This window comes from Berghia stephanieae, chromosome 1 (genome assembly GCF_034508935.2).
Source record: "Berghia stephanieae isolate SIO BIC M18660-M18661 chromosome 1, UCSD_Bste_1.3, whole genome shotgun sequence".
Taxonomy (NCBI): domain Eukaryota; kingdom Metazoa; phylum Mollusca; class Gastropoda; order Nudibranchia; family Aeolidiidae; genus Berghia; species Berghia stephanieae.
Genome location: NC_088360.1, coordinates 140,890,701 through 140,910,804, shown reverse-complemented (window position 1 = coordinate 140,910,804; position 20,104 = coordinate 140,890,701). Strand labels below are relative to the sequence as shown.

Sequence of the window (20,104 nt, the reverse complement as noted above, 5' to 3'; positions counted from 1 at the left end):
ACATCAAAATCAAACTCGATATCATAATCAAAATCTGTTCTCTAGTCTCTACTCTTCTACTTCTACTACTACTTCTACTACTACTACCTAGCTCTGTGTCTTAGTTCTTCTAGTTCTGGTTCTTTTATCTTTATTACTTTTTTGCCTTATGTTTTGCTGTCCGTGTTGTTACCATTACCATCTTCCTTTAAAAAAAATCAGGTTGCCACCTCGGATGTTCTTGCCAAATAATGAAAAATGAGGGGGCTAGGTGTTTTTTTAGTCAGAGAAAGAGAGAGAGAGAGAGAGGAAGGGGGGTCGTTGTAGTTGCATCGAGTTATCTGTTCAATCAATAGGGGACTAGAGCTAAGCCATGGTTTTTGTCATTGTCATTAACTTTAATTCAGCAACGTTTTCAGTCCCCTGACAATTCAAATTTCTCTGGCCATACTATACTTTCAAGGTAGGCAATACAAGTTAGTACAGGGATCCCATAATGTTGACCAGAACTGGAGCCTAAGTGACTGACTATAGATAATTAAATATTTGCTTCTAAAATTTTGATTCAAAGTCAAAGTCAAAGGTGGCATTTTTCTGCACATCTGATGGTGGTGCAGGTTAACACACTGTTGTTCTGCACCGCCGCTTGTGGTTGAAATGGTAGTTTTAAGTTTTAATTGTAGTTTAACACACTGCTTAGTGCTTGTCGGTGCTGGTTTATACAATGATAACAATTAAATACTAATGAAAAAAGGAACAAAGGCGAGAAGAAAAACAAACCAAAACAACCCACACACAAATACTGATCACAATGACAAAATTAAAATTTTAAAAATAAAATAAAAATAATAATTTAAAAAAAAAATGAAAATAAGCTTTCTTAATGGTTAAAATGACAAAAAGTATTTTAAAAATCAACAAAATGTAAACTTGATAAACGAATATTGATGATAATGATAAATTGATATGAAAAAGTCCAAAGTATTAAACAAATCTGACTAATGAAATAAAAATGATTATTTTGATTAAAATAAAAATAAGCTAAAAATATTTTTTGAAAAATTGACTTCACTTCAAATCAAACCCACTATCTTTAAGACTTGAGTCTAACAGTTTAACCACTTCGCTGAAGAGCCACACGGCTATTCATGATATTTAATGATGTCTTTTGAGAAGAAAATGATTGTACCTTTAATGGTACTTCTATTTTGTGGTTTTTTAAAATTTCTGTCTCATGTCGTTAACACTTATTTTTTAGTTTTTATTAACAAAGACATAAAGATGTCATAACTTTTGAGACCCTATTTTTTGTGATGACCAACAAACATACAGAAAAGCTGTGGATTGCGCTTGCGCAATGGAGGTGAAAAGAAAAATGACCTGTTAAGAAGATGCACCATCAATGGAGGTGCAGAAAAACACAATGTATTTCAAAATCCCAAGTGTTGTTAAAAACAATGATGATGATGATGATAAGATAATGAAAAAAATATATGTGACCCTTCGTCTCAAAACGGTATTATGTCGGGATGAATTGGACCCCGAAAAGTGACTTTAGTATTAAATTGATAGTCAATACCAATTTTTGAGCTTTTGCATTGTGAAAAATTGTTTTCATTCTCTTACATAACAAATCAAAACGAACCCCAAGTTTCATGTTTTTGTCAATAAATTCCATTTTTGCTCCCGACTCATCCCGACATAATACCGTTTAGAGACGGTGGGTCACATATATAAAGCAGCCATTGTTATACTATTCAGGGTGATGAGAAAAAGAATAACGCTAAACTATCACTCAATATTTAAAAAAAGAAAAGCATTAGAAAACACTATCTTGGACACATGTGTAGAACATACCTTCAAGTTTTTATGTCATGTTTTATAAATGTGGTCACAACCAGCAGCACAAACAACATCAATCCGATATGAGAATTCATCCCAAATGTGTCGCAGTCGCCGCGACAATGGCATTTGTTTTCAAGACTCAAGCATTTTGATTGATCTTCCCACAGTTCAGCTACACAGGAAGTTATACTAATGACAGCGGTGAAATTGACAACCAATCAAACTTAAATGAGAGTTTTTTTATAGCGCAATATCCACTTGAAGTCTCAAAGCGCTTTAATGGGTCCCAGGCCAACAGCAACACTTAACATGTAGGGCGAGACATGACGCCTGATAGGCGATATTACTTTTTTTTTTTCGGACTGAGTAACGCTGTTAAAGACCTAGTACTCATTTTACACCTCAGTATGGTCAGAGAATGTGAGTGAAGAGGCTTTTTCCAAGGACTCAACTATGCTTCGAGCGAGGCTTGAACCCAGGACCTTCCAATCCGAAAGTGAGTGTCATACCACTAGACCACATAGCTGCACAAACTTCTATAACTATTCTATCAAATAACAATTAATTCAGTCTACTACAATGCTATAGACTTTAAACAACTGCGTAATTATTTTGGCTTATTCTTTTAGAATCACCATTTGCAGAGTTTCTTTCATATGACAATAAATAGATAATTTGAGTTTTTGGTCACTCAATTTCTTTGGCTCTTAAATAGAGTATAATCTATGACACCCAATTATTCAGGTATTCTCCAAAATTAAGCAAATTTGTGAATTTTTTTTCTCACTTTTGATTTTAAGCATTATGTGACAGGTCTATAACATTAATGGCAGGGACACAATTATAATTATAACAATAATCAGAGCTACCAGGTGTACAGCAAAAAAAAAAAAAGAAGCAAAATTGTACACTTGTATGTGATGCCGAGGTCTTACGAGTTCCTGTAATGGCCGAAAAGTTATTCTCCACTTGATGTTCAATGTTTATGATGTTATGCTGTAGTCTTAGTGTTGGGATCAATCCCGTTTTCCATTAGCTTATTGCCTTTTCTCTTGTTTACTAGTCTTTAAAATTGCGGGTGGTTGGATGGGAGCATCACCCTTGAATCATATACCTATGATGTTCGCATGGGTGTACGATCCGATAGTGATGTCGTTTCTTCTTCTCTTTACTAGCCTATCCTGCTTCTTTGGTTTGTGATTGTATTTTTGACAGGGGATATTTTTTTTCCTGTAAATCCTCTGCCTGTTTGTTCTTGGTTATTTATAATTTAGCTTATGATATCTTTAGGTTATGCTTTTGATTGACATTTGTACTATTTTTGTTAGATTGCTTGTTTTTTTGTTTCAGCGGTCTCTCATATAACCTCAATTGTGTTGGAAGAGACCTAAAGCAACAAACAAACAAAAAAAAGTCTTTAAAATTACGACTGATTCTATTCCAGATATCATCATGTCAGGCATCACTTTGAAAGAGGTTGGTGGGAGTCTAGTCATCGACGTGCCAGAGGAACAAACTCTTATTGGCAGAGGACAATTCCTACAGGTAAAACTACGATCTGTGCCAGAGACTTGCTGGTTGTTGGGTAACGTTTTTAGAGTAGTACAAGGTGCAGATTAAAACAAAACAAAAGAATTTGCCCGATGAATGAAACTGTTTATTTTCCACTACCTGTATTGTCTTTTTGCAGTATGCATGTTGTTGAAGAGTTTGAATTGACAATCTTTCTCCAATTTATTTATTTATTTGTAAATCGTAATGAGCAATTTATAAATGCATTGACATCTTTTATTTTTGATATTGTAATGAATACATTAAAATTTCAATAATGTAGTGAATACTTTAATTTCAATGCTATTTTACCTTGTAAGTATGGGGATCGAAGAATAATTTCATTGCAATTCACAATTACATTTTGAAGTGATATTGCTAAAAATATTTGACAAATTCTTTAAAGTAATTGTTTGTTTATGTAACTTACTTGTCATCTGTAAATTTTATAATTTTTTCTTATATCTTCCCCTTCAAGGTGACAGATAAGCGTGTGTCAAGAAGCCATGCTCTTCTCGATGTTATTGATAGAAAATTATATATCACCCCTGTAAGTAATATCATGTTTTACCCAGAAAAGTGAAATAATAGAAGAGGCTCTCAAAGGGAGAGAAATGCATCATACATTTATACAAAATTTTTGAGAAAAGGCATAGTGAACAGAAATTTTTACTTTTTATGGATAATTTTTTTTTTTTTTTTTAAATACTCCGGAATAGGAGTAAAGTTATTTCAGCAGGTAGTGTATTAGTATGAGTGAACAGAGATTGTATTTTAAGAAGGGAATGGAATAAAAAGTTATGCTTTAAAGTTGATAATGCACTTCTACTTTTATTTACAATTCAATGAGGTTTTTTGTTGTTCTTGTTGAGGTATTTTTAGGGTTTAAAAATTTTTCTTTTTTTTTCTTTTTCAAAATGATTTTCAATTCCAACCCATAAACTATATTAAATTCGATATTTAGAACGTCCTTTTCAATATTGTATCTCACACACTTAATTCAATTTTATTGATAGTATCCTACTCAATTGATAACTAACAAGAGGAAAAATTGTCTTTTAATTTATTGCAAGCATTTCTTTTAACAATACCTTTTTGTCCAATGAAATATTTGGAAGTAATTTTTAAAAATAGTAATTTGAATATTATAAACAAAATTATCTGTAACATGTGTTTTTTGCTTTTATTTTCTGTTTGTTATATATATATGTTACAGATAATATTGTATATATATATATATATATATATATATATATATATATATATATATAAACTTTCAGGACTGCTGACAGAACTCAAATTTAATTATTGGACTAAAAATCTAATTTTCATTATTTTGTTTCACCGTTCTGATTGCCAGACTGAGTTAGTGTCAGGGACAATTTTAGATTATTTAGACATAATTTACAAGCAATAGGATTTTTTAAAAAATTGAGCTTTTATATAGCGCAATATATACTAAACATGCTCACCAACAGCAACACGAATCATGTAGATATGAGACATGGTGCCTGTTAGGCGATATTACAATATTACCCGATAGAGACCACACAGTTAACGGCCAGGTACTCATTTTACACCTGAGTACGGTGAGAGTATGTGAGTAAAAAGCCTTTTCCAAGGACTCAACTATGCATCGAGCGAGGCTCGAACCCAGGATCTTCTGGTCCGAAAGTGAGTGTCATACCACAAGACCAAATAGTCACATTTGCTATTTCTTATTTAACCTTTCTCCTTCTTGTTTACACAGACCCACACAAACCCTTGCTTCCTGAGGCGGCAGAACAGTAAAGAGCAGAGCATCATGGCCAAAGATGTGAAGACAATACTAAACCATGGGGATGTCTTCGGCCTTCTGCCTGACCAGCTCTTCTACTTGGTGTCATATCCACAGATGAATGGAAACAAGTGAGATGATTCAACACATAGGACTCCTCATTCTTACTTATCTACCCATTTGGGCTTTTTTTTTTTTTTAAATAGTTTTTAGATATCTTGCTCTAGATTATAATTCTTCACTCAGGTGTGAAAGAGTACCTATCTGTAAATCGTTTTCTATCAGTAACATCAATAAGGAAGAGTGTGACTTGTTGACACACATGTATCTCATCTGGAAGAGGAATAAAAAAGAATACATGCTAAATTTATAGTTTAAAAATACAGGCTATAGGATGGTTTTACTCGGTGTCATATCCACAGATGAATAGAAACAAGTGAAATGATTCACCACATAGGATTCCTCCTAGTTACTAAATCTACCCATTTGTACTTGTCAAACAAAATGGCTTTTGAATGTCTTGTCTTAGATTACAATGCTACTTGACTCAGATGTGAATGAGTATCAGTATTGGCTATAGACAGTAACAGTTATCTTAATATTGATCGTACAAAAAGAAACACAATTTGATAAGAAACTCTGAACTGGATATGTATTGATTTTTTATTTGATAGCTGGGATCAGCCATGCTCAGTGTGCTATTTAAATGTTTATATTTATATTTTATCTGTGAATCTTAACCTATCATTTGAATTTTCAGGGATAATGAAAAAGTTGACGAGAAAGAGCCAGAAAAGAAAGATGTAAAACCAGAATCTGAAAAATTAAAGGCAGATGAAGCTCCTTTCAAGTCTCCTGATAAACCTAACGCTGATGATTCAAAGGAAGGTAATAAGAAAATATCTGTCGTTTTTAAAGAGTATATATTAAAGCTGTCTCAAGTCTGATAGCTCAATTGATAGATAGAGCATTCAACTAACAAGTGGACCAGATTTGATTCTGGGATAAGCAGAGTCACTTAAATACAGGCTGAACCTTACCAATTTTTCGTAATTTTACGAATTTTAGACAAATTTCATGGCAAATACGAAATTTTATGGAAAATTATGAATTTTAATTCTTGGTAATACTTAAATGATAATAATAATAATGATGATAAGAAGAAGAAGAACAACAACAAGTACTACTACTACTGTTACTACTACTATAATAATGACGATAATAATAATAATAATGATAATAATAATATTGTGGTTGTTCATACACAATTTCAGAAATTACGAATTTCCGTGTCAAATTACTAAAAATTGACATTAAAATGACTAAATTTGAAGTTTTCAATTTGGCAAGTCTGAATTAGATCACTTGGTTTGCCTACATTGGCCAGTTGTTGAAAAATATTCAGGCTCTCTACAAATACCATCAGGGGAAAATTAAAATTTTAGCTTATAACAATCCACAACTGTCAACATGCAGACATAGGCACTAATAGCACCCACTTCTTGACATACACAATCAACAGATCAAATAGCAACAGAGGCATCAGAACTTTTTTATTTTCCTCGAACCACAATGGAATGGAAAAATCGGCCATAAGAAATTAGTGACAGCGCCAAGTCATGAATGGCCATTCTGAATGCATACAATTCGGGCCAGCTCTTGTCACCACCATGATGGTCTTGGTTGGCTTAACTGTGGAGAAGAAGAAGAGTCATCTGTCCACACAACAGGAACTGGGGAGCTGGGTTTCATTCGATATTGAAGACAGTACGTTTTTATAATAATAATCTTGTAACCTATTTCAAAGGGTACAGAGAGAATTGTTATTGTCCATTTAGCGCTACAGAAACTGTAATATACTCCATCTCCCTGGTTGTTATGGATTTAAAGACCCGAATGAATTGTAGGGAATAAATATTGCATGTCTGTAGTGCTTAGAAGCCATATAGTTTAAATTACCATTCTCTTATCGCTACTTATTTTTATCTGGTTGACAACACAGATATGATACATACAAAATTTTGTCAATAAAAGTTGGATTTTAATTCATTGGTAACCAAAATACAGATGGTCAGATGGGCATGATTTTAAACAAACTGTGCAAAAAAAAAACAAACCCAAAACAGCTCAGCTTTACAGTAGTTTTTTATTTGAGTTAACCTCTCCTGCACACAAACAATATTTTCTGTCATCCCAGCCACCCCCCGTTTCATTTTTGCACATATTCTTTGTGCCCAATGCTTTTCTTTTAATAAAAAAAACCAACAATGCCAACACACACACACACATGCACACAAACTCCAACTTTATTATTTTTTATTTAATGCACTTTTATATAGTGTAATACCCACTAAATGTGTACAAAGCTGTATCTAGACCTGTAAATTCTCAGTCAATTAACTGAAATCAGTCAATTCGTCAAATTCAAATATTTTTTAAAAGGGAAGAAAGAAATGAATACAGAAAGTAGAAAGAATTCATGAATCGTCGTCGATTGACTGTAAAGTTAATTAGGAATGTTCCACAGCGCCACGCATAGCTCATGGGCCGTTTATATTAATGATGGATATATATTGCCAAGGCAAAGCGACGCTTTTTAGAATTGCCGTGTCTGAACACACCCCAGTGTATTTTCACACAGCCTTCGTGAAATTATTTTTTCACTTTCGAAACCTGTTGTAGCCAATTTTAACTGAGCCGCGAGCGATAAATTTCACTGTTTCGTCTAAGCCAAAATTGACCACATTTACTTGAAGGACAGGAAAAGTATGAGAAAGAAAAATTCGAAACATTGGAAGTTCGTTATGTAGAAACCTTCAAATCGAAAGTTAAATGATTGCTACAAGCACATCTCGATTGCCTCATGTTGTAAACAAACTGGTTGACCGTTTCTAAGTTTCTTCACTGATTGGGTACCTAATTATAAGGAACAATGGTAAGTAGCCTAATTAATTCCCGCGCAAATTAGTTTTCTGCCATTGCTTTGCTCAAGTGAGCTTGCTGTTTACCTTTCATTTTGATTCTTTGGATTTTACCGCTACGACGAATTACGAAGAAGAGTTTCAGTTTCAGTCAATTTTTATAGAGCTCATTTACAGGTCTATGTATCACATAGTCCCAAGTCAGCAGCAAATTTGATCATGTAAGGTATTGATTTTGCTCTCACCTCCAAGCATATATCTTACTATGCTTAATTAGAAAATAGTAACCTGGATTCAATGAAACTTCATAACTAATCACTTATCATAGTGAAAACAGTTAAGTTTCTGTTGAAAGAAATGCAGTCCCATCATTATTTGATTGGTTAAAAATTGAAAATTATTTTTAATGTGAGATTTTTTCTTATGTTTTAGGACCATTGGTATCTGATATATCAAGGATATTCGTGGAATTAGAAAAATTTTTTTAAAATAAATTCTGATGTTTTGTTGGTTTCTGCAAACAAATATGTTCTTGTAAATCAAACACAGAGAATAAATCTATTTGATAAATGTGGCTGTTTTTATTTCCACAGAGTTGGAAGCGGAGGATGCCAAGAAGGAACCCGCGAAGGAAGAGGATGAGGAAGAAAATGAGGAAGAAGAACCAAAAGATGAGGAGGATGAGGAGAAAACAAGCAATGACACAATGAACAAAAAAGAGGTAGAATTAAAGGTCTTGTCTTTCAAATCTGTTTTTAAACGCAAAGACACAGTGGCCAACTGGCCTGATAAAATCGGGACTGCCCGATTTAGCAATCTAGAGTTATGTTTTTAATTGGTAAAATTAATTGGACTATTTATGTGTATGGAAATCCCCCTTATAGGTCCTAGGATTATACTTTTCTGATTAACAAATTAAAACGAGGAACAGAAAAAGGCTCTAAAATCTAGATATTTATATTATGTAATAGTCCAAACATATTGCTGTTTTTTGGGTCATGACGGTATTGTATATTAGGGTGTCCCGTTTTAGCTCTCTTAAAAGTTGGCTGCTATGTAAAGAAAAGATTTAAGGAAGTTTCTTTTAATGGTCAATGTTTTAAAAAATGTCAAAGTTATCTTTGTCCTTGTATTTAAAAAATTCCATCGAGTGAATATGGTGAAAAAGTTTGGATGAAAAGGATTAAATAATGTAATGGATCTGCAAATTGCAAATTGTATAATTAAAATCATCACATTTTTATACATGTTTTGGTGGGGATGGGAGGTTGTGTCTTCACTCTACTGATAATGACTGAAAAACAAATCACACTAAAGAACTAGCCCACAAACAATATTTGATTAAATTTTTAGACGAAGTCAGTCTCTCACTATGCACAAACATGCATACATTCACACAAAGATTTGACTTTTTTTTATCACAAACCCCTCGCTAGTCGTTTTGCATTGAATAATTAAGGTGCAGTGGCAATTACTTTTTTTTATTATTAAAAAAAATTAATTAGTTAAATAATTGGTTTATTAAATAAAGAATTGATTTTTTTATTTGTTTTCTTTTTCTCTGGCTCATCCACAATTTAGGAAGTTGAAACTCCTGCTGGCAATATGGCTCTCCCTCTTGAGAAGAAACGGCCTCTCCCTGACTGGATGAAGAAAGCATCTGACTCTTCACCCCAGAAAGCAAAGGCATCCCTTAAGAAAGCTAAAATTCCTGCCGTCAGCAAAAGAGAACCTGGTATGATAGATATCTTCAGTTTAATTTTTTTGTTCATTGTGTCATTGTTTGTTTTCTTTAAGAACAAGAATGTTTTAGTCTTGGGTATTGCTCTGATAGTTATTCATTTTGATAGTCCTAAAGTTAGGATTTCAAGATAACTCTTGTCCCATTAAATTGAGCCATTGATATTCCTAAATATATCATGTATGCAAAGCAGATTGTATGCAAGCAGATTTGATCACGAGTTTCAATTTGTAACCTTTAAAATAAATATATTCTCTGACTCTTCTTTATGACTATTGAAGTGTATTGAAATATGGTTTAAATGAGAATAATAATAATAATGCTGAAATTATATATAGCACTGTAACTCCAAACTATCAGATTCTAAACGTTTAAATTACAAATACCATTGGCTTAAACATACACATAAAAACACACACACAACACAAACAAGGCATACCATCTACTGAAATAAAAAACTGGGTGATATCTTTTGACCTCCCATGGTGGTCATTGTTACTGTGTCTTCTATCCCCTTATATTTCCTTTTCCTGGTTGCTTTCTGCCTTGGTCTTGGAATGAGATTACTTGGAATTGTCTTGGCCCTGGCTGGACTCCTTGGCTTAGAGGGAAACAGTCAAATGTATAGTATTAGAGGTCATTTTTTCCGCCTTGTATATGATATTTCTGATACTATCATAGATTGTATTTTAATTTTATTTTGTAAACATTTGAGTATATTTTTGTTGGATCCTGTGCTTGTGTGTGAATGAGGCTTTTAGTGATCTCAGACTAAGTACACTGATGGTATGCTAACGGAATCCACTTCTGTTACCTATTTGAACCAGTCCTATTTGTCTTTCTTTTTCTTTGGTGCTTTTGAAAAATAATCTAGATCATTTTCTTCCTTTTTACTGGAGTTGATATGACCTTAACTTAATGTGTTAAAAATGCCGTATACCTTTAAAAACAAACATAAAATCATGAATGACCTTTGGTAATGCATTCCACATAGATAGCCCATATTGAGAAAAGGATCTCATTTCAGATTTTGTGTGTATTCAAGGGACAACTAAGTTGATGGAATCACTAAATTCAATTTATGAATTGCATAAACTTTTGCCATTAAAGGGATGGGTATCAAACATTGATTTTAAAATATTTTTTTTGTCATCATAGGACAAAAACTTAGCAAACCTGCACAGAATGAAGATCACAATGATGAAGAAGAAGAGGTTGAAGAGGAGGAGGAGGAGGAGGAGGAAAAACTTCCAACAAAGAATAGGAGTGCCAAACCAAAGAAGGACAGCGATGAAGAAGAAGAATTTGATGAAGCAGACGTTTCAGATGATGACTACGTCCCAGAACAAGTTCCGAAAGCAACAAAAGGCAGAAGCAGGAGAAAACGATACAGCGAAAGCGACGACGACGTTGATTTCTCCGACGATGACGATGACGATTATGCTCCCAGTAAGAAAAAGGCAAGAACTCCCAAAAAGTCTCCAAAGGGCCGGGGCAGAAAGGGGGCCAAAGGGAGGCAAACCCCTTCTCGATCGGCCAAGAAAAATCCTGGCAGGGGTAGAAAGAAATATAAGAATAGCGACGATGATGACGAGGAAGAGGTGTTGTTACCGAGAAGGCGAGTTGCTCATTATGATGATGACGACGATGACGACAGCCCATCCAGACGACCTCAGAGAGCAGCAAGGCAGAAAAGGGGAAGCTATGGTGAGAATTGTTTCACAGCTTATTTCTTATATATCATTTTGAATAAATATACTATATAAAATGTTGTTTTTAGTATAAATATTTACCATTGAATATACTGTCTTTTCTGTGAAAAGAAAGTAGTCATTCAGAGCTAATAGGCCCATGGGGGCCTGAGTTTATCCAGGTGTCTATAGCATGAAACAGACAATAGCAATTATTATTGCTACCCTTTGGATAGGATGCTAGTCTAACGCAAAGTACTTTCTGCCTGACCTAACAGACCCAGTTACCCAATCACTGCTGGGTGAAAGGGGGTGGGGTCATTAAAATATATCGACTTCACTTGTGATCGATCTTGGTCCCTTTGGGTGCGAAGTGAGTGCTCTACCAACTGAGCTATTGGGACCCACATCTTTTCTGAAAATATGAAAGTAAATGATTTGGAGCAGCTAATGGGTATGAAAGAAAATAGATGTTTAATACAATATCAGGTGAAACATGAGAAATGAATATCGAAAGGTCAGCCTGTTGAATACAGCTGTTGAATACTTTTGGCATGCTGAGTTTTAAAATTAGAATTAAGTTAATTTTTAAGTCTTATTTTTATCTACTTTATCTGGCAACCACATTTCTTATTTTGTATTTTCATTCTGGTAATGCACATCATTATATTTGGCATTGTGCTTACAATTATGCAGCAGTTGGGATCAGCAAAGCGACATGATAAGAAAGAAAGCCATGAGTCCTGTCGTGACCAATATTATCTAGAGAAATGGAGTCCATGGCAAAAGAGAAATAACCTTATATATTATTAAGGTTAGATAATACTCTTAAAAAACTTGGAGAGAAAGCACATTACTTCTACTTCTACTCTACTTGACCTTCACTTGCCATGGGTGCCAGTTTTCCGGTTCATGCCGGAATTCTGGTTTCGCGATATCACGAAGTCAAATACCTCCGGTTTCAGTGTTTTAATAATAATAATAATAATAATAATAATAATAATAATAATAATAATAATAATAATAATCTTTATTGTCCAAATTAAAGGCAATTCATGTGAGGTAAACAATGCTCAGTTTGGTTCATGGTATGAACATCAACACATTTACAAATACAGACACAGCCATACACGAACATACACGCTTGCACATTGTTTCTACACATGTATACAAAAGAAATGAGCGTACATACAAACACATATACATACATACATACATACATACATGCAGACATACATACAAACCAGCATATCATCGTATATGCATGCCTACATTCATACATACATACATACATACATACATACATATATACATACACACAGACACACACACAGACAGATAGAACGATACGATATATTTGCTGGGACAGCAGATAACCATATTATAAATATAGTGTCTTATATTAAGAAGAAGATGGCAATAATTGTGATGATGATGATGATGATGAGGATGATGATGATGATGATGATGATGATGACTACGATAATGATGATGATGAGTAGTAGTAGTAGTAGGAGTAGTAGTAGTAGTTTCGTATGGCTACAACTCCACGTTGTTTCGCTTCACCCAAACTGCGAAAGCACTGTCCGCCTCATGAACCATTTGGTAGCCGCCTGGGGGTGCTGTTGCGGGGCACTTCAAAATGATGTGGTCCATGTCTTGGCAAGGGTCATCGCATTGGAGATGATGCATAACCCCATCAATGCAAGTCTGAGGCTGTTCTACCATGCCTAGATCTTATTCTGTTGCATGTTGACCATTCTTTTCTGGTAAGAGTATGGTTTCAGTGTTTTGAGTAAAATAACCTAATAGCATCTGTAAAAATTCGAAAACGTGATTCAGCCACCTTTTCAGTGTATGGAATGTATAAGTTGGTTTTAAAATCAAATTAATTTCCTCATTGTGTCAATATGTTTGCTGTGTAATCGTTTAATAATGGTATAAAAACGGTGATGAAACAAGAGTAAAGTTTATGCCGCATTTTCAGTAGGAACATTTTCAGGTTTGGCAAAGTGTCGAGATTTTAGTTTCAGGTTTCAGCACTTCTTCCTGCTGGCACCCATGTCACTGGCTCCCTGTTCACTACAGAATAGAGTACAAAATTCTTATATACGCCTATAAATGTTTTACTAGTTTAGGTTCTTCTTACTTACAAGACCATTGGTCTATACACCTAGTCGTGTCTTCAGATCATCAGAATCTCTTTTAATGAACAAAATAAACTGCAATAATGATTTTCACTAAAAATATTTTAACTGTACAGCATGTGGAACTCTCTCAGTTTTAGAACAAAATCTGCTCCTAGTGTTCTAACACTTAAAAAGCACCTTAAGACTGAATTATTTTACAGGGCATTTTATGATTGATTTTTAAAAATATATATATATACACACATACGTCTGTATTTGTGTGTGTGGGTGGTGGTTGTGGGTTTGAGTTAATTGTAAAGCGCTACAGAGCACTTTTAAGTGGATGCTTATGTGCTATAGAAATATATTGTTATTGTTATTATTATTATTATTATTATTAGTATTATTATTATTATTATTATTATTATTATTATGTCGTTTGTATGTGGAAATTGAAATAATCTTTTTATACTAACCTCCAGTGGATGACCCCATGATCGAAGAAGCTTTGGAAGATTTTGCTTCTGAAGGAAGTGCAGAAGATGGGAATGGAGAGAAAGACAGTGACTTTGACGTGAATGAGGCCCTGGATTCGGGCAGTGACTGGGACAAGAAGGGCAAGAAACAAAAAGTGAGTTAACAGTATCCTCAAATAAAACAGTTTCTGGGTTTTTGAATTGTCATTTACTTAAATGTTGTGAGCTCCCTCTTCATTTTTTTATGATCATATATTCGTTGTTCTTCGTGCAGCTATGTGGTCTAGTGGTATGACTCGCTTTTGGATCGGATGGTCCTGGGTTCGAACCTCGCACTCAGCGCATAGTTGAGTCCTTGGAAAAGGCTCTTTACTCACATTCTCTCACCGTATTCAGGTGTAAAATGAGTACCTGGCCGTTAACAGCGTTGTCTTTGTCCGAAAAATTGTAATATCGCCTAACAGGCATCGTGTTCCGTCCTACATATTAAATGTTGCTGTTGACCAGGGACCCCCTGTAAAGCGCTTTGAGCACATTTAGTGGATATTGCGTTACATAAAGCTCAAATTTTTTTATTTTTTAAAACTATGTTGTAAATTTTGGATCAAAATTTTGTAATTTGGATTGTGCAAATATTATTCAGCTTCTATTTTGTGCGATTCTGATAAAGTGTTTAATGAAGTATTTCTTTATTATATCTTTTCTTTTGAGCTCAATAAAAGAGTGCTGATGGTTTTCCTCTGGTCCGCTGAAAACCATGATTTTGGAGTCAGAGGAGGAACAAATAGGTGCAGTTTCCCACTCTAGAAGTCAGCTCGAGTATCAATGATAGAGAAAGAGAATTCAGAGGGAGAAGCTTTCCATGATGTATGATAGGCTTAAATGAATTCATATGTCAGCACGTGCCACATGGCCAACAAGATAGAGTAGTGTGTATAATTGACTTAAGTTATACACAATTTTGAGTATGTTCAATTTCTATCATGAACAGTTGGGTTGGTTTTTTTTTCTGACCTTGCACAATATCCTTCTCATATTATTTTTTCAGATACCAATGCATGATTCCTTCCTTTTTATTATCCTCAAATTATCTATACACAAAAATACCAGATTAGATATAGCTAAGAAAGTTACAAAATCCGTATTATTAGGAAGGTAATTTTTTTATTTTTCATCTTATGTCCTTAACTTGACAAAGAAAAATCTTAGTAATTTATTTTTATTTTCAAAAAATTAATTTAATAAAAAATAAGTACAAATATTATTATCGTGAGTTCCCTTAATGAATCAAATAGATGCAAAACACACTTGCCATCATTTGATATCAGGACAACTTATTGTGTCTTGTGGAGGTGAAAACGACATTTTTTTGGTTGTTGTATATTACAGGAAAATGCTAAAATTAATCACTCTGCAAAAGTGGAATAGAAATCAACGTTATGATGAAATTTTCCTTACACCCTGACTGCATAAAGTTTTAAAATGATAGATTGCCATAATGGTATAATTAATGGCCGTATTCACTGTCATTGCACCTATTATTGATGCTCAAGCAGGTCTTCTCCTCGGAACAAGTCTCGGATTATTATCATAAATTAACAACGGGGAAACATAGACTAAATTGAATGAAAGTACTGAAGATATTTTGGCAGTAAAGTGTATTATTATTTTCACATTTTATTAACACTGTTACAATGTTATTTTAGATTGCGAAGCCGACCAGACCTACAAAAGTCACAAAGTCTCCAAAACCTGCGACAAAGAAAGGCAAAAAGAAGGCACCTAGAAGAGCAAGTAAATCTAAGGCATATTCAGATGATGACGATGAGGATGATGACCTGGAAGATGATGAGCCATATGTACCGAGGCCATCCAAAAGGAGGGCTGCCGCCTCACAGGATTCAGGGGACAGTGATGATGATAAGAAGAGAAAACGAAGAAGGGAGCCTTGTCAGTACGGAGTTAAATGTTATAGGTATGTTTTAGTGATTTTATTTTGAAATTCATAAATTGTCCCTTGATCCTTCAGAGTCATTTTGTCCATGCAGCTGGAGATAATAAATCCCAAGGATTCTGCAGCATGAAATGGAGAGTGATATTTCTTTGCCACCCTCTAGATAGGATGCTGGACTATCACAGAGTTGTTTCAGTGAGATCATTCAGTAAACTCAGCTTCAGCTACCCAGTCACCTCTGGATAGACAGGAGAAGACCAAAAAAAAAGTAATAAAAAAGAGATGTGATGCAGGGGTCAGTCAAACCAAGATTGTTTGCTCAGATTCTGTTTCTAATCCTCTTGTTACTTGTGGCAGGACTACTTACAAAAGCTGAAGATGTAAGGTGTATGCTATGTGGTCTTGTGTTGTGACACTTGTCTTCGAATAGGAACGTTCACAGTTTGAGCTCTGAGATATGCATAGCTGAGTCCTTGGAAAAGGCATTTTACTAACTTTCTCTCACCGTACTTAGGTGTAAAATGAGTACCTGGCCATTAACGGTGTTGTCTCTGTCGAAAAAAAAAATGTAATATTGCTATACAGGCATCATGTCTTGTCCTATGTGTTAAGTGTTGCTGTTGGCTGTGGATGCACTTTGGTCACGTTTTGTGGATGTTGCACAATAAAAATGCTCAATTCTTTATTTTTTTCTTTTTGTTTTTGTTTTTTAAAGTTAATAAGGAATGAAACATTATAGTCAGCTTCCAAAATTGTTATTTGAATGTCAAAAATTCTTAAATGGTTTGTGTTTTGTTTTTTGTTTGTTTATCATTTCAAAACGACCCATTTGCTTGTTAAAGAGGCACCACTTATTACTTTGTTTCTTTAAAATAAGCAATTTTTACAGAGTGTGAAAGAATTTTGAAACTGCATGATGTGGTTTCCATCAATTTTTCCTTTTTTGTTTCCTTTTTATTTTCTATGATTGCATTTGTACGTTCGTCTTTCTTTTAGGAAAAATCCTGTCCATTTTCGCACTTATTGTCACCCTGGAGATGCAAGTTATGATGAAGATGACAAAGATTCATCGCCAGTTAAAGATAACAGCAAGTGAGTTTTGCTACACCTGTGATCATCATCTATTCATATACAAATGCGTGCTCTTTTTTCATGTGCAACTCACTGCATCAATCTCGTATTATGTTGTTATTGACCCAAACCTAAAAGTCCAGTTTAGAATATATAGCTATGCAACTTGAGTCAATTTTTTATTTCTTAATGAGGAGGAAAAGTGTAGTTGTGTTGGAGAGAAAAATAAAGTGAATAAATATGACTCACATAAAAGGTAACAACACACAACAAAGAATGTTTCAACCCTTGACCTTTGTAAACAATCAAGACACAAAAAAATATATGGTTATAAAAAATAGCATTTTGTCAAGTGTGGAAACAAGGGTTGTATGGGACAGGTGTTGTTTGAAGAGGAAATTCATTCCCGAGTTGAGTGGGGTAATTTGTGTTAAGTGCCGTACCCAAGGACACAACATCAGGATCAGAATTTCCCACAATCACTGTCACCCATTCAGTCTCTGACCATGCTTAAAACCACTTGACTTTTGTGACGAGACGAGACACTGCACCGCTGAGCCACGGATCCACAGAAATGGCACCTTGGCCCCATCTTGCTTGCTGAGTGTAGAAATAAGTTTTATAGACTTCACTGAGTAGGGTGAAACTGGAAATGTTCTTTTTAAATATATGTATTTAAATGATTTCGAGATAGATATAAATACTGGAATGTTGTTGGGTCTAGACAAGGCTAAAAAGTTGGCTGATGCCAAAAGTTTCTGAAAGACAAGAGATGATATGAGGGCAAATGAAGTTTTTAAATATATATTCGTTTTTATTAGGTTTTTTTTAAATTGTATTTTTTAAAAACTTATATAAATATTTTGATGTCTCATTCAGAAAACCCAAAGATGCAAGCAAGGCTAGCCCTGAAAAACCAAGTAGGCCACAACGAAGCACTGCTGGTAAGAAGTTTAGATACAGTGGAGCCTCCCGATTACGACACCTCCGAATAGTGACAACCTCCTGATAACGACATTGACTCTATTTAAGATCAGTAAAAAAAAAAACCTCCAAATAACGACGCACGTTTGGATAAAACCTCAGAAAAATGACATCATTTTGGCGATTTTCAGCAGTTTTCGTAGATATCTGATACTAAAAATACCGAGTATGAGTACTCAAAAGTTTATAAAAACGATTCCTGCTTGAACCAATGAGAATGCAGCTTTTGAAACCAATGAGAACGCAGCTTTTACCACCATTAGGTCCAATGAGAATGCGAGTTTCGGCAACCAATGAGAGAGCGAGTTTACCGACCAATGAGTATGGCCGTTGGCGGATACTTAAGCGGAGGGAAAATGGTACTGTTGTGTCGTGGTTAATAAAAACTGGTCCCACGGGCCTTACCACGCCCACTTTGTCCGCCATCTTGGAGACCTCTAAATAACGACACCTCCGTCCGGACAACGACATAAGAACTCAGGCCCCATGGCATGTCGTTATCGGGAGGTTCCACTGTATTTCGTTCATCGTCCAAATTATTATAATATAGTCTACATATTATTGTATCATCATATGGTGCATAGTTTGCGCTGTGACCTGGAAGTCCCAGGATTGTGCCCCACTTCAGGCACTTTCGTTTTTTTTTTCCTTGAGCAAGATTACTAAACCCCAATTTGCTCACTTGGACAACATGGGTGATTCCTGTTGACATTAGACATATTGCTTGATGAGTTATCTATATTCCTTTGTGAAATGCCTAGGCGACAATATCTTATGATGTCGTGGTGGCAGAAGGGCATAATTTTAAAAATAATACATATAATTTTAGTGGTTTTTTTGTTATATGGAACAAAGTCCAATTTTGTCCTATTTTCTATTTTTCCAGGCACACGTTTAGTAACTCAAGGTGTTGACGATGACCTTCCAGATACTTACGATTATAATGATTCATTTATCGATGACGGAACTCAACCTTCGGAAGATAACTCTGATGATCAAGATTCCGACTACGACGCATCTGAAGATGCAAAAGGAACAGCTAGGGATGCCAAGAAGTTTTTGAAAAATAAGAAAATGGCAAAACCTGTGGGGGGTGATTGATATTCTGGATGTTGTGTTATTTATTTAGGAGTTGAGTATAAAAGAATTACGCATGGAGAGGGGACACAGCATTTATATGGGTCCATTGAATCTGTTTGGTCGGCCATCTTGTGTCGTCTTGTAAGATTTTGGATGTGAAAATATGAGTTGTTTATCTGTGTCTGAGACAGTTGCTATTGAATGATTTCACTGGATCAACATTACTTTTATGAACTGACCCATTCTCATTTTGTACGATGGAGAAAAAAATAAGCTTTAAGTTTCATAAAACAAGAAGCAAATCTGCCTCATGTCAACTCATATATAAATCAATAAGTAGCAGATACTTACCTTTTTAAAAATTCTGTCCATATTTCAAGAAGAAATGAATGTTTGAAGTGTAATAGGCTGCATTGGGGACCAAGTAAAAAAAAAATAATAAACAAAAGAAAAACCATTATTTTAAAATGAAATGTTAAATTGATTTGAAAATAAAAATTAATAGGAGATCGAAATAAAACGAAACAAATAAAAATTGCCTGGCCTTGTGCTTATGAAAAAGCTGTTTATTATTGTTAATGTAAATAGATGCTTTTTGACATATTTAGTCTTCAATGGGAATGTTTGGGGGAAGGGGTGTCTTGGTTACTTCTTTTTAAATTTAAAACATTATTGATTTTAACTCAAGACTTGAAAAACTGTCGTCTTTGCTTCATGCCATGAAATATTGCTCTTCACACAAAGAGAATATATAAAGCAGTTATTTCACAAAAGATCTATGGAACTTACAATGTTTATTTAAATGAAACTTTTGTTCATTGGGACTTTTTTTTTTTAAGGTGACTTGGAATAGGTTAGTACTTGTTTTGTTTTTATCTTACAACAGGAATTTATGCAATCAATAC

General features: G+C 34.4%; 1 protein-coding gene across 1 annotated transcript in view; it reads left to right on the top strand.

Moving 5' to 3' along the window:
• LOC144963371 (uncharacterized) overlaps positions 1 to 19,751 on the top strand; it is a 20,168-nt gene extending 417 nt beyond the window's left edge. Inside the window, exons 2-13 of the mRNA XM_078897335.1 lie at positions 3,269 to 3,369; positions 3,854 to 3,925; positions 5,126 to 5,283; positions 5,913 to 6,040; positions 8,667 to 8,794; positions 9,655 to 9,808; positions 10,973 to 11,521; positions 14,117 to 14,265; positions 15,817 to 16,085; positions 17,061 to 17,156; positions 18,015 to 18,079; positions 19,006 to 19,751. Of these exons, the coding sequence (XP_078753461.1) occupies positions 3,277 to 3,369; positions 3,854 to 3,925; positions 5,126 to 5,283; positions 5,913 to 6,040; positions 8,667 to 8,794; positions 9,655 to 9,808; positions 10,973 to 11,521; positions 14,117 to 14,265; positions 15,817 to 16,085; positions 17,061 to 17,156; positions 18,015 to 18,079; positions 19,006 to 19,220 (2,076 nt within the window). The 5' untranslated portion in view covers positions 3,269 to 3,276 and the 3' untranslated portion in view covers positions 19,221 to 19,751. The remainder of the gene's footprint in view (positions 1 to 3,268; positions 3,370 to 3,853; positions 3,926 to 5,125; positions 5,284 to 5,912; positions 6,041 to 8,666; positions 8,795 to 9,654; positions 9,809 to 10,972; positions 11,522 to 14,116; positions 14,266 to 15,816; positions 16,086 to 17,060; positions 17,157 to 18,014; positions 18,080 to 19,005) is intronic.
• The last annotated feature ends 353 nt before the right edge of the window (positions 19,752 to 20,104 follow it).